Source organism: Eriocheir sinensis, chromosome 14 (assembly GCF_024679095.1).
Source record: "Eriocheir sinensis breed Jianghai 21 chromosome 14, ASM2467909v1, whole genome shotgun sequence".
Taxonomy (NCBI): Eukaryota; Metazoa; Arthropoda; class Malacostraca; order Decapoda; family Varunidae; genus Eriocheir; species Eriocheir sinensis.
The window spans coordinates 12,320,253-12,335,252 of NC_066522.1; the positions used below are offsets into that span (position 1 = coordinate 12,320,253).

At 41.3% G+C, this 15,000-nt stretch overlaps 1 protein-coding gene across 2 annotated transcripts in view; it reads right to left on the bottom strand.

Moving 5' to 3' along the window:
* The window catches only part of LOC126998473 (rho GTPase-activating protein 7-like), a 126,524-nt gene that overhangs the window by 101,536 nt on the left and 9,988 nt on the right, over positions 1–15,000 (bottom strand). The window contains exon 1 of one of the 2 annotated variants that reach the window (XM_050860193.1): positions 8,090–9,492. The exons of the other annotated variant lie outside the window; for it this stretch is intronic. Within the exon in view, the coding sequence (XP_050716150.1) occupies positions 8,090–8,171 (82 nt within the window). The 5' untranslated portion in view covers positions 8,172–9,492. Of the gene's footprint in view, positions 1–8,089; positions 9,493–15,000 lie in introns of those variants that run through there. 2 annotated transcript variants of the gene reach the window in all.

Consider the following 15,000-nt stretch of genomic DNA (forward strand, 5'->3'; position numbering starts at 1 on the left):
TGTGTGTGCGTGTGTATGTATGTACACGCACGACAACAGTACAAACGGCACTTCCTTCCCCGGGCAAATACTTATAAGGTCATACAGAACCTGCAGAATGAGCCAGCTTTCTCTCTCTCTCTCTCTCTCTCTCTCTCTCTCTCTCTCTCTCTCTCTCTCTCTCTGACAGTTACGAAAACACTGAAAATTCGAGAAGAAAAAACAAAAGAAAGGAGAAAAATGCTGAATACGGAAGACCAGAAGAGGGGGAGGTTAAGGAGGAGGAGGAGGATGTGGGGGAGGAGGAAGAAGAAGAGCTGAATAGGCAGAAAAAAAGGAGTGAAGTGACGGCAGAAGAATGCACACATGTAAGAAGAGGAGGAGGAGGAAGAGGAGGAGGAGGAGGGGAGGAGGAGGACTGTGACATGCATAGAATCTCGTGTCCAATGAAGAGAGCAAACCAGTACCTAAGAAAACTGGTCTCCTCCTCTTCCTCTTCCTCCTCCTCCTCCTCCTCCTCCTCGTTCTCCTTTTTTAGTGTGAATGGATAAGCTTGACTGGTCCAGCTTGGTGATGTTTGTGTGCAGTAAGAGGAGGAGGAGGAGGAGGAGGAGGAGGAGGAGGAGGAGGAGGAGGAGGAGGAGGAATTGCGAATAGTACAGATCAAAGAGAAGATGGACGGTGAAGGAGGAGAAGGAGGAGGAGGAAGAGAAGGAGAAAATACAATATAGAAAGCAGGAGGAAGAAGAGAAGAAAGGAGAAGGACGAGTACGAGATGAAGAATAAAAGGAAGAAGAGAAGGAGGAAGGAGGACGTAGAGGAGTGAAGAAAAAGAGGAAGTAGAGGAAGAAAATTAAAAAAAGAAGAAAGTATATAAAAAAGGACGGAAGAGGAGGACGAAAAGGAAGAGATAAAGAAGAAAAAGAAGAAGTAGAGGAAGAAGAAAAATAAAAAGAAGAAAGTATATAAAAAAGGACGGAAGAGGAGGACGAAAACGAAGAGATAAAAAAGAAGAAGAAGAAGAAGAAGAAGAAGAAGAAGAAGAAGAGGAAGAAGACAACCTGGATCTGATATTTTCGATAAACCAGATTAGGAAAAAGATTGGTTTACACTCTCTCTCTCTCTCTCTCTCTCTCTCTCTCTCTCTCTCTCTCTCTCTCTCTCTCTCTCTCTCTCTCTCTCCAAATTAGGACAAAACATTTTATCCTTCTCTTGTCGCACACACGTTCTTTTTTTTTTTTCCTCCTCGCATAAACTCCTGACATCTAAGGTACTGGAGGAGGAGGAGGAGGAGGAGGAGGAGGAGGCGGAAGAAGAGAGTTGAGTAAAAATAAGAAAGGGAACGATAAGGAAAACTGAAATATGCACAAGAAGAAAAAAAAAAGAAAATAAGGAAATAGAAGAGAAAATAATAAAACGAGGGAGTGGAAGGCAAAGCAAAAGGAGGAGGAGGAGGAGGAGGAGGAGAAGGAGGATAAGAGGAAGAATACGTAGAATATAACATAAGAGAAAGAGGATGAAAAGTGAAAGAGAAAAGAGGAACATGAAGAAGAGATACAGAATGAGGAAGAGGAGGAGGCGGAAAAAGAGAGGAAGATGACCAGTAAAAGGAAGAGGTATTTCCAGGTAACAGTGAAAGAGGAAAAACAGGAGCATGAGTAAGAGGCAGAGGAGGAAGAGAAGGAGGAAAATAAGTGTACTAGGAAGGAGAAGTGAAGGAGGACGACCTGTGACAAGGCGTATACGTAAAATTGTCGAAGGGGAAAGAGGAGGTAAAAATGACAGAGGAAGATTAGAACGTAAAGAAGACATAGAGGAGAAAGAGAAGGAGGAAAAGAAGTGTACTAGGAAGGAGAAGTGAAGGAGGACGACATGTTAACAAGGCGTATACGTAGAATTATTGGAGGAGGAAAGAGAAAGTAATTATAAAAGAGGAAAATTAGAACGTAAAGATGAGATAGAAGAGGAAGAGAAGGAGGAAAAGAAGTGTACTAGGAAGGAGAAGTGAAGGAGGACGACCTGTTAACAAGGCGTATACGTAGAATTATTGGAGGAGGAAAGAGAAGGTGAATACAAAAGAGGAAAATTAGAACGTAAAGAAGAGATAGAGGAGGAAGAGAAGGAGGAAAAGAAGTGTACAAGGAAGCGGGAGAGGTGAAGGAGGAGGAGGAGGATAAGAGGAAGAATACGTAGAATATAACAGAGGAAAAAGAAGACGAAAGAGGAAAGAGGAACATGAAAAAGAGATACAGAATGAGGAAGAGGAGGAGGCGAAAAGAGAAGAGAGGAGTAGAAGTTTAAAAGAAGGAAAAAAAGATGCAGAAGAAGTGAAAAAAAATATACACGAAAACAAATATTGCTGAAGAGAATTAAGAAGAAAGTGTGAATAAATAAAAAAAAGTCCAAATAAAAGAAGGAAGAGAAAAAGAAGGAAAATAAGAATAGCAATAATATATAAACAACCAACAAGAACACATCCACCTCCGTCTCCCTGAACATAGACGAGCCAGGTAACAGACAGACAGACAGACAGACGGAGTGAGAGGGAGAGAGAGAGACAGACACATTGAAGGCGGAGGGGGGAGGAGGAGGGAAGACAAATGACTACTATCGCCTTGTATGTTGATTTTATATATAATTCGGCATCTATAAGGGATTGGACCCGTCCCACGACCCACTCCCTCCCCTGAACACACACACACACACACACACACACACACACACACACACACACACATAGATAAAATGGTTGTCGTTTATATTACTGTTTTAGAGTCCGCTTTTTTTGTTTTTGTTAAAGTATGTTTGAATAATAGGATCGAAGCGCCTTATAAATGATTTAGTAAAGGCTTTATTAACTTCTATATATATTTATAAAAAAAAGCACTAAATCATCAATGAAAAATGTGTTCCAGTGAAATTTGTGTAAGTTTGATAATGGCAGAGAGAAAGAGAGAGAGAGAGAGAGAGAGAGAGAGAGAGAGAATGGAGAAAGTACTTATATATACCTTACAATCTTTTTCTTTCATTTATGTTTATCTTGCTAAGTGGGTTGACAGTGTGTGTGTGTGTGTGTGTGTGTGTGTGTGTGTGTGTGTGTGTGTGTGTGTGTGTGTGTGTGTGTGTTGCATTTATTACTTATTATTCATCTTCCATTCTGTCTATCAAACGTCTATCTATCCACATATCGAGAGAGAGAGAGAGAGAGAGAGAGAGAGAGAGAATATATATATACTTATTCATTCATTAAGTCTTTATGTCCATCAATGTCTATTTTAAGAAGGAGGAAGAGGAGAAGAGATAGAAGAAGAAGAAGAAAAAAAAAAAGAAGAAGAATGTACCGTAACTTCTATATAAGATTATGAGGTATATTTGTATGCTTACCATGTGTGTGTGTGTGTGTGTGTGTGTGTGTGTGTGTGTGTGTGTGTGTGTGTTTGCTTTCTTCCTTCTATCAGTAAGTAATTTCTAGAGACATTTATATAACCATTTCCTTTTCTTTTTATTTCCTTATGTGTGTATCTAATCCTATTTTTATCATTATTATATACTTATGTGTGTATGTGTGTGTTTATGTCTGTTACGCGTGTGTGTGTGTGTGTGTGTGTGTGTGTGTGTGTGTGTGTGTGTGTGTGTGTGTGTGTGTGTCTGTTTGCTTGTTTATGTTTGTCAGTTAACCATTTATGTCAACCAGCAAATAATATCAGAATCTCGTACTCAATATCTGCTAATCTTATTTTTGCCGTTGATAACTATTTTCTATGATATTGCTTTATTTCTACTGATTTTATTCTTTGTACTTTTTTTTTCTTGCGGCTAAGGAGGCAGAATGAAGGAGGAATTATACAGACCAAAGAGTTCTCCTCATTGTACGTATTCAACATTTTTATCTGTATATATAAAATGTACGTCTTCAACATTTTTATCTGTATATATAAAATGTACGTCTTCAACATTTTTATCTGTATATATAAAATGTACGTCTTCAACATTTTTATCTGTATATATAAAATGTACGTATTCAACATTTTTATCTGTATATATAAAATGTACGTATTCAACATTTTTATCTGTATATAAAAAATGTACGTATTCAACATTTTTATCTGTATATATAAAATGTACGTCTTCAACATTTTTATCTGTATATATAAAATGTACGTATTCAACATTTTTATCTGTATATATAAAATGTACGTCTTCAACATTTTTATCTGTATATATAAAATGTACGTATTCAACATTTTTATCTGTATATATAAAATGTACGTCTTCAACATTTTTATCTGTATATATAAAATGTACGTCTTCAACATTTTTATCTGTATATATAAAATGTACGTCTTCAACATTTTTATCTGTATATATAAAATGTACGTATTCAACATTTTTATCTGTATATATAAAATGTACGTATTCAACATTTCTATCTGTATATATAAAATGTACGTATTCAACATTTCTATCTGTATATATAAAATGTACGTATTCAACATTTCTATCTGTATATATAAAATGTACGTATTCAACATTTCTATCTGTATATATAAAATGTACGTATTCAACATTTCTATCTGTATATATAAAATGTACGTATTCAACATTTCTATCTGTATATATAAAATGTACGTCTTCAACATTTCTATCTGTATATATAAAATGTACGTATTCAACATTTCTATCTGTATATATAAAATGTACGTCTTCAACATTTCTATCTGTATATATAAAATGTACGTATTCAACATTTCTATCTGTATATATAAAATGTACGTCTTCAACATTTCTATCTGTATATATAAAATGACATGTTGCGTGAAATACAGGAAACACAAGCATCAGCCAGCCGCCACTTCCTTCCCGCCCCCACCACCACCACCACCACCACCAGCCGCCACTTCCTTCCCGCCCCCACCACCACCACCACCACCACGTATTTTTGTCACTCACCACCACCACCACCGTATTTTGTCACACCACCACCACCACCACACCACCACCACCACCACCACGTATTTTTGTCACACCACCACCACCACCACCACGTATTTTTGTCACACCACCACCACCACCACCACGTATTTTTGTCACACCACCACCACCACCACTATCACCACAACCACAAAAAAAGGGAAAATGTCTCTTTGTTGTATCGTGTGCGTGTGTAGTACTTCCGTGTGTGTGTGTGTGTGTGTGTGTGTGTGTGTGTGTGTGTGTGTGTGTGTGTGTTTGGATCACTGCACCACCACGCGATGAAGGTTCCGGTTCAGGTCCCACATCACATCACCGCCACGAATATCACCACCCTCACCACCACCACAACCACCACCATCACCGCCACGAATATCACCACCCTTACCGCCACCACAACCACCCTCATCACCACCACAAATGTCACCACCACAACCACCACCATCAGAACCACCACTAACACGACTACTGCTACTACTACTACAACTACTACTACTACTACTACTACTACTAATAATAATAATAATAATAATAATAATAATGATAATAATAATAATAATAATAATAATAATAATAATAATAGAAGGAGGAACAGGAGGGAAACATACGATGACGACGAAATAAAACAAAGAAAAAAACGAAAAAAAACTCAGAAGAACAAGAAAACGATGAAGAAGAAAACAAAGAAGGAAGAAAACGAAGAAAAAAAGAACGAAAGCGAAAAAAGAGAACGCAAGTAGAAGCCTGAAAAAAAACTAACCAACGAAAAAGAAACAAAACAACAACAACAAAAATTGATACCACATTTGATACTGTTCCATACTGTTTCTTTAAAAAAAAAAAAACAAAAAAAAAAAAACACCGCCCTTCCCTCCCCTTCCTCCTTCACCCCCCCTCCCCTTCCCTTCTTCCTCCAATCCCCCTCCTTTCCCATCCCCCCCTTCCTTCCCTTCACGTCCCCTCCCCGATCACATACATCACCACCGCCACCACCACCACAACCCTGCTATCAACATCAACCAACGCCATCACCACTCCTTCCTACCTCCCTCCCTCCCTCCTTTCCTCTTCTACCTCCCTCTACCTCCACCCTCCCTTCCTCTTCTCTACTTCCACATATTCCCTCCAGTACTTTTCTTCTCCTCCTCCTCCTCTTTCATCTACTTCACCTCCATTTTCTCTCTCTTCCCTTCTCTTCTACTTCTACACACTAAGTTCTTTTCTCCTCCTTCTACTCCTTCACTTTCTATCTCCGTCTCCTCTTTATGTACACCTCCACCATTCCCTCTCTTCTCCTATCCATCTTCTCCTTCCTCATCTACATCTACACTCCAGTTCTTTTCTCCTTCTCCTCCTTCACTCTCCCCTTCCTTCCTTCCTCCTCCACCTACACACACACTCAGTTGTCTTCTCCTGGTTCTCCATCCCCAGTCTTCCCCTCCTCCTCCTTCTCTCCCTTTCTTCCCTCCTCCTCCTCCTCCTCCACCTCCACCTCCACACAGTCGGTACTTTTTTCTCCTCCATCTGGCAAACCACCCATCCATATTTCCTGCCCTTGTATGGAGTGTAACCTTCCATCTACCTCCTCCCTTTCCCTCCTGTTGCCTCCTTTCCCTTCCTCCCTCCCTCACGACATTCCACATACATCCCCCCCCCCCCCACACACACACACGCACTCACCCAGAAGAAACCACAGAACTTACTACCTATAAATTTTCACTACCCTCCTATTTACCTTCCTTTCCTTTCCCTTAACTTGACTTTCCTTCCCATACATACACCCACACACACGCCACCCACAAATTTACTCCCATACACACGCACACACACAAATCAACTTTCCATACAGACACGCGTACATACACACCGTCTACAAAGTTTCTATATCATCTCTTTATCTACTTTTCCTTTCTTTTTTTCCCATACATACGCACACACCGCCCACAAATTCACCTCCATACACATACACGCACACACTAATCTACTTTCCACACACACATAAACACCATCTACATTTTCTCTATACCTTCTCTTTATCTTTCCTTTCCTTTTTTTCCCATACATAAACAAACACCACCCATATAATTTTTACTCTCCTTCATTTCACTCTCCTCTCATATCCTTTTATCTTACCTGTAGACCCACCCACCTGTTCCTTCTTTTCCCTTACTTCCGTCTTTCTTTTTCTTTCTTGTTTCATTCGTTTCTTCCTCTTCTTTATCCTTCTAACTTCCTTTTCTCTCTGCTCTCTGCACCCACGACTTCCTTTTCTCCTATTTACCCACCTTCCCACTCCTTCCTCTCCTCCTACTCCCTTTCTTCCTAGTCATCTCATACTCACGCATTCTTTCCCTTCCTTCCCTTTTCCTATTCTTCCTTTGCTTCTTCTTCCCTCATTGCCAAGCCTCCTTCCTCTTTTACCTCGTTCTTCCTCCTTTAAACCTCTCCTTCCCCTCCCCATCTCTTCTTTTTTCCTCTCTTTCCTTCTCTTCCTTCCCCTTCACCCCTCTACTCTTCCTCCCTCCATAACTTTCTTTCTTTTCCTCTCTTTCCTTCCTTTTTCCTTCTCTTCCTCCTTCAACCTCCCCTTCCCTTCATCCCGCTATATCTTCCTCCCTCCATAACTTTCTCCCTTTTCCTCTTTTTCCTTCCTCTCTTCCTCGTGTCTCGCAGTACCAAGCAACAAAAAGAAGAAGAGGAGGCGGAACTCTGCTGGCTACACTGCGGGAGGAGGAGGAGGAGGAGGAGGGAAGGGTGTGGTATGAGGACTGTCACATCTCTATACGCACGAGTAGACACCCACACCACCACCATCTGCCACACCACCTGCCACACCACCAGCCACATCACCACCACCACCACCACTCCTGTTATGATTCCTATGGTCGGCTTCAACACCACACCACCAAACTTCATTACCACCATCATCACCACCACCACCACCACTACTACTACTACTACTACTACAACCACCACCACCACTACAGCTAATCCATCCTCCCTTATACGGCCCACTAACCATATCACACACACACACACACACACACACACCAAACATCCTCCTCCCACTCCCACCCACCTCTCTCTCTCTCTCTCTCTCTCTCTCTCTCTCTCTCTCTCTCTCTCTCTCTCCCCTTACCGTTGCAGACGACGCATCGGCACCCATACAGCTTGGGGGAGCCGTGGGTGCTGGCGGGTGCTGAGACGCCCTCAAGTAGCATTGTGGAGGCCTAAGCTGGTGCTCTCTCAGGCTCTCAAGTTATATCTATAGTTCTCTCCAAGTTTATCTCCCGGGCTCCTCTATATCTCTTGTATCTGTGTGTGTCGGTCAGTGTGTGTGTTGACTTATTACTGTTTTCTTTCTCGTATTTGTTTGGTTTGCTTTGGCTCACTTTGCTTTCATTATTATTATTTTTTTTTTGGGGGGGGGGAGGTTGTTATTGATTTTCTTTCATTGTTATTTATTGTAGTGTTTCTTTCTTGTGTGCTTTCAATATCTTCGTCTTGGTTTTTGTTCTTATATTTTCTTTTCTTCAGTTTCAGACGAAGTTGTTATAGTGTTTCTTGAGTGTGTGTGTGCTCTCCATACATTCGTCCTATTTCCTCTTGTATTTTTTTTCTTCTTTTCAAAGTTTCACGTGACCATAATATAATCCCTTTTTCTTCCCTTTCTAGTATCGTTTTTCTTATCCTCCACTTGGTTCAGCCGCGCGTAACTTCACCTAGCCACTCCTTGTCTTCTAAGTAAGCACATATTTCAACAACACAGACACACGCACAGTCCAGAATGCGTCACTTATTAGAAAACACATAAGTTACTGCGTTGCTCACTGACTTTGCGCTTTTAACAACTGATGCGTATGAGCGGCGTAACAAGCAGATGTCGTAGTCAGCAGGCGTAGTGGTAGTAGTTGTAGTAGCAGCATCAGCGGTAGGAGGTGGAGGCGGGAGATGAAAGGAGATAACTCAACAGCATCCTTCGTCTTCTGCACAAAACACACTCTTTAACGCACATCTACACGCCTTCCTCTTCTCTTTTAACACACTTCTTCACGTCTCCCTCTTCTTTAAACACTTCTTCCACGTTCTCTTCTCTGACACACTTCCTTACACGCCCTCTTCTCTTCTATCGGTTATTACAAGCCTTCTTCTCTTTCTAACACTTCTTGTACGCTTCTCTTCAATCTCTAACACTTCTTACGTTCTCTTCTCTTCTATCCCTTCTTACACGTTCTCTTCTTCTCTCCTCCCACTTCTTACGTTCTCTTCTCTTCTATCACTTCTTACAACGTTCTCTTCTCTAACACACATCTACACACGCCCTCTTCATCCCCTCTTCTCCTTTCCTCGTTATTACTGTAGCAGAAGGGGATTTTAACAGTACCGTGCCCAGCCCTTACGCACGACGCTCGCAAGGCCGGGACTAAGGAAAGGTTACACGCACGCCCATTGTCAAGGGTGTGGAGAAAGGAATGTTAACTCGTGAACGGACCGAGGAGAGGCGTGAACCTTCCTCTACCGGTGTTTGTGTGGCAACTGAAGGGAGCACCACGTGAAGAGGATGAGGTTGTGTGTAGCGGAGGAGGAGGTAGTGGTGGTGGTGGTGGTGCCAGACGAACGACCTTGAGGATAGTGTCGTACCGTAGCCTCTCAACTGTCGTACACTACACCATTCTTTTTTAGTGTGTGTGTGTGTTCCTATGTACACAAGTTTACGCAACGGTCATGTCTGCTGGTCCTCACACACACACACACACACACACACGCTTTGCATATTGATTCTTTTCTTTTTTATATACCTTGCTGACGCCATGACTTATACAAGAGGCAGAGAAATTACAAACGGTAGGAATATTACTATTTTAATGTTTCTTTCTTCTTCTTCTTCCTTCAACTTCTTAGCATTATTATATCAAGGATTGAATGAGGTTGTTGTTATGAATGCGTCTCCTTCACTTATGGAATGGATCCTTCCCTCCACGCCCCCTTGCATATATATAGATAAAATTTTCTCACATATATATTAAGTAATGGCAAGGTAATATAAACTACACAGCATTAAGTAATAAAGGCGATATTTTTTTCCTTTTTTTTCATAACCTCAGAGTTACCCCCACGCTCCAGTTACGATTATAATAAATATTCCAACAACAGAATATAGGCCTACTCCTTCTTTTTTCCTTTCTAGTATCCAACAACAGAATATAGGCCTACTCCTTTTTTTCTTCTTTCCTTTCTAGTATCCAACAACAGAATATAGGCCTACTCCTTCTTTTTCTTCTTTCCTTTCTAGTATCCAACAACAGAATAAAGGCCTACTCCTTTTCTTCTTCTTTCCTTTCTAGTGTCCAACAACAGAATATAGGCCTACTCCTTTTTTTCTTCTTTCCTTTCTAGTATCCAACAACAGAATATAGGCCTACTCCTTTTCTTCTTCTTTCCTTTCTAGTGTCCAACAACAGAATATAGGCCTACTCCTTTTTTTTCTTCTTTCCTTTCTAGTATCCAACAACAGAATATAGGCCAACTCCTTTTTTTTCTTCTTTCCTTTCTAGTATCCAACAACAGAATATAGGCCTACTCCTTTTCTTCTTCTTTCCTTTCTAGTGTCCAACAACAGAATATAGGCCTACTCCTTTTTTTTCTTCTTTCCTTTCTAGTATCCAACAACAGAATATAGGCCTACTCCTTTTTTTTCTTCTTTTCTTTCTAGTGTCCAACAACAGAATAAAGGCCTACTCCTTTTCTTCTTCTTTCCTTTCTAGTATCCAACAACAGAATATAGGCCTACTCCTTTTCTTCTTCTTTCCTTTCTAGTATCCAACAGAATATAGGCCTACTCCTTTTCTTCTTCTTTCCTTTCTAGTATCCAACAACAGAATATAGGCCTAATCCTTTTTTTCATCTTCTCTTTCTAATATCGTTTTTCTTTTCCTTCAATTGCTTCAGCTCTGCGTAACTTCAACTAGCCATCACTTGTCTTCTCAGCAAGCACATATTTCAACGACACATACACGCACCGTCCAGAATGCGTTACTAATTAAAGAACACACACAAGTTACTGCGTTGATCACTGACTTCACGCTTTTGACAACTTTTACTCCAGGGCTTGCACACCCACAGTTTAAGAACGACTGGACTAGAAAAAAAAAAAACTACAAGACGACAGAGGAGACGATATTGAGGTATACTATTTTTTTTCTTGGTGTTTTTTTTATCAAAGGATGCGGCTCAAAAAAAAAAACAACAAAAAAAAAAAAACACGCTACTCGCCGCTCCCACAAAAGTAAAGAGTAGCCAAAAGAGAGGTCAATTTCGGGTGGAGAGGTGTCTTTAACTTGGTATGTCACGCTTTTCTTTTAACACAATTTACCCATCTCTTTCACAGTCTCATTTTTCTCTTCAGTAGGATTATTACGCCTGTTTCCATGTCATCTTTGTCCTATTTCTTCATTGATATTTTGGTCTTATGTCTTCTTTCAACACATTCCATCCATGTCTTCCTGTTTTCCTTTATCTCAAATGGGAGTAATGGCCCTCAGAGATTATAAGAGTACTATTTCGCCAGTAATGTTTTAGTTTCTCAAGACTTACTTTTAACACAATCCATCCACCTGTTCTTCCTTGATCTCCTTCTTTCTCGTCAGTATGAATGGTACACGCTTTTTCTCTATCATCCACCTGTTCTTCCTTCATCTCCTTCTTTCTCGTCAGTATGAATGGTACACGCTTTTTCTCTATCACTGATGTCTTATTTGGTCTCATGTCTTCTTTTAACGCAAACCATCCACCTCTTCCTTTATTTCCCTTTCTCTTCAGCGGTAGATTAGGAGAGTCATGCCTCCCTATACTACTACAAGAGGTCTTTGCACGGGTCTGCCAACACTGGTAAGACGGGAAGGGACGGGGCGGGGAGGGAGTAGCGTCACCAGGTAGATTGTCGTACTCAGAACATTGCCTTTATCAGTTTCAGCCCCAAAATTGTCGCATACCCTCACAATGAACAATATTCAGTTAAAGTTATTTTTAAAACCGTAAACTATTGATGTTTTTTGCATGAGTGAGGTACAGGAAAAGGATAATACAATGTGCTGAGTCGCGGGCTGAGTACGATAATGTGGTAGCTCTGGGAGGCAGGCGGGAAGGGAAGGGCGGGCGAGCCTCAAATGTAAACAAATGGAGTCTAAAATATTGTGACGAGCAGGAGCAAAGAAAGACCAACACTTGAGCCGTCACCGTAGGGTAGAAGGGAGGGAGAGAGGAGAGAAGACAAGGGAGGAGAGGGGGGGGAGAGAGAAGGGAGAGAGAGGAAAGGAGGAGAGAAGGCAGAGAAGGGAAGGAGAGGAGGGAAAGGAGGGAAGGGAGAGGGAGGAAGGGAGACGGCCACACACCGACCGACCTTGCCCAAACGAAGGCTGTTGTGTTATGTAAAGAAATGGAATGACGTGTGTGTGTGTGTGTGTGTGTGTGTGTGTGTGTGTGTGTATGTGTGTGTGTGTGTGTGTGTGTGTGTGTGTGTGTGTGTGTGTGTGTGTGTGTGTGTTCTTTTCTTCATTCTCCCTTTCCTCCCTTTTCTCTACTATTTTTCTTTTTTTTCCTTTTCCTTTTCTCCTCTCTTCTCTCTTGCGTTCCTTTCCTTTTTTTTTTTACCTGTGTCTTCCCATTCTTGTTTCCTCTTCCTTGTATTGTTCTCTCTCTCTCTCTCTCTCTCTCTCTCTCTCTCTCTCTCTCTCTCTCTCTCTCTTACCTACCTAACATCATCATCATCATCATCTTTATTCTCTTTATAATAATGCTCTTCTTCCTCCTCCTCCTCCTCCCCCCCCCTCATCATCGTCATCATCATCATCATCACTTTCTACCTATATTTACGTGAACAGGTGTGCATAAAAAAACAACATCGTACCTTTCTCCGTGTGAGGTAATTAGCCAGGTACGAATGCTAATGGCCTCACCTGTCTCCTGATTGCGTACAGGTGTAGAGTTTTTGCGACCCACGAAAACTGGTCTTGATCGATGGCCACTTAAACCCTGATCAGCGCTATTATTATTTACTTAGTTCCGGGGAAAGTTATATAATTGGCAGGATTGAGCAATTAGGAAGTACACGCGCACACACACACACACACACACACACACACACACACACACACACACACACACACACACACACTAGCTAGAAATGTGAAAGCAATATGAGTAAAAAGAAAAAGAAAGAAAAAAAAGCTTATGTTGACGGTTTTATGTTTGACTAAGTGCAAAATTATGACTTTTCTGACGCAACACACACACATACACACACACACACACTAGTAACAAACACATTAAAACAACAAACTTTCAACAACAAAATATTATTGATAGAAAGAAAAGGAAAGAGAGAGGAAGAAGAAAGAGGAATTGGAAGAGGAAAGGAAGAAGAAAATAACCAAAGGAAAAAAATAAAATAAAGGAGAAAAGAGGAAAGGAAAGAAGAAAAGAAAAATGCATTAACGGAGATAGCAAAATTAAAAAAAAGAGAAAAAGAGAAAAACAAGAAAGAATAAAGAAAACACTGTCTTAAATGAAAAAAAAAAGAATTGGATGAGAGAAAAAGAGGAAAAGGAAGAAGAAAGAAAGCAGAAAAATGTGTTAAAGGAGAAAGAAGAAATAGATGGGCAGAAGAGAGAAAAAAGAAGAAGAAAGGAAGAAGAAAAAGTGTGTTAAAGGAGAAAGAAAAATCAGAGGAGAAACAGTAGGAGAAAGGAAGACAAAAAAATATATTAGAGGAATTAAAAGAGAAAAGAGAAAAAGGAAAAAGAAAAATGAGTAAAAGGGAAAGGAATAATTAAAGAAGAAAAACAGGACAAGGAAGGAACGAAAAAGAAAGTCTAAAAGGAGAAAAAAAGTGTTACAGAAGATAATTGGGAAGAAAAAAAACAAAGAAAAATAAAACACGAACATCAGAACACAGGAGTTGCTATAAGGAGAGCCGGTACCCATCACCCAACACCTGGCACACACCTGTCTTTAGCGTTCCCTTACAACACAGGTGAGATCACTGTGATTAGCGTGGAGGTAGGACAGAGAGGTGAGAAGATGACCCCCTCCAAAAGACCAGCTCCCCCTCTTACCCCCCACATGAAGATTGAAGAGGAAGAGGAGGAGGAGGAGGAGGAGGAGGAGGTGTAGGTTGGCAGGTGAGACTAATTAAGATGATTACAGGTGTCACGGACCGAAGACACAGGTGATTGTAGTGACCTTGAAGCTTACTCACCGTCTCTCTCTCTCTCTCTCTCTCTCTCTCTCTCTCTCTCTCTCTCTCTCTCTCTCTCTCTAATGCGGATCATGTCAAGGATAAAAATACTACGACATATGTTGAGGGATTATGCAGGAGAGGCGGAGGAGGAGGAGGAGGAGGGGGACAGAAGAGGAGTGAGGGGAGGGAAGTTGTGTGCGTGTGTGTGTGTGTGTGTGTGTGTGTGTGTGTGTGTGGTCATGGATGGGATTAAAAGGGAGAAGCCGCCCTCTCTCTCTCTCTCTCTCTCTCTCTCTCTCTCTCTCTCTCTCTCTCTCTCTCTCTCTCTCTCTCTCTCTCTCTCTCTCTCTCGAATTCCACTGGGATGTAGCCTACTCTCATTATCCCCCCCCCTCCTTCTCCTCCTCCTCTTCCTCCTCCTCCCTTCCTCCTCCTCCTCTTTTATTTTTATCATCATCCACCTTTTTCTCCTTCTGCATCACAGCCTCCGCCCCCCCCCCTCCTCCTCCTCCTCCTTCTCCTCCTCCTCCTCCACCTCCTCCTCTTAATCTTGTGGCCTAAAATGTTACGCTAAAATCTTATGATATTGAGCAAGTAAATTAATGCTTCTCTCTCTCTCTCTCTCTCTCTCTCTCTCTCTCTCTCTCTCTCTCTCTCTCTCTCTCTCTCTCTCTCTCTCTCTCTCTCTCTCTCTCTCTCTCTCTCTCTCTGTGTGTGTGTGTGTGTGTGTGTGTGTGTGTGTGTGTGTGTGTGTGTGTGTGTGTGTGTGTGTGTGTGTGTGTGTGTGTGTGTGTGTGTGTGTGTGTGTGTGC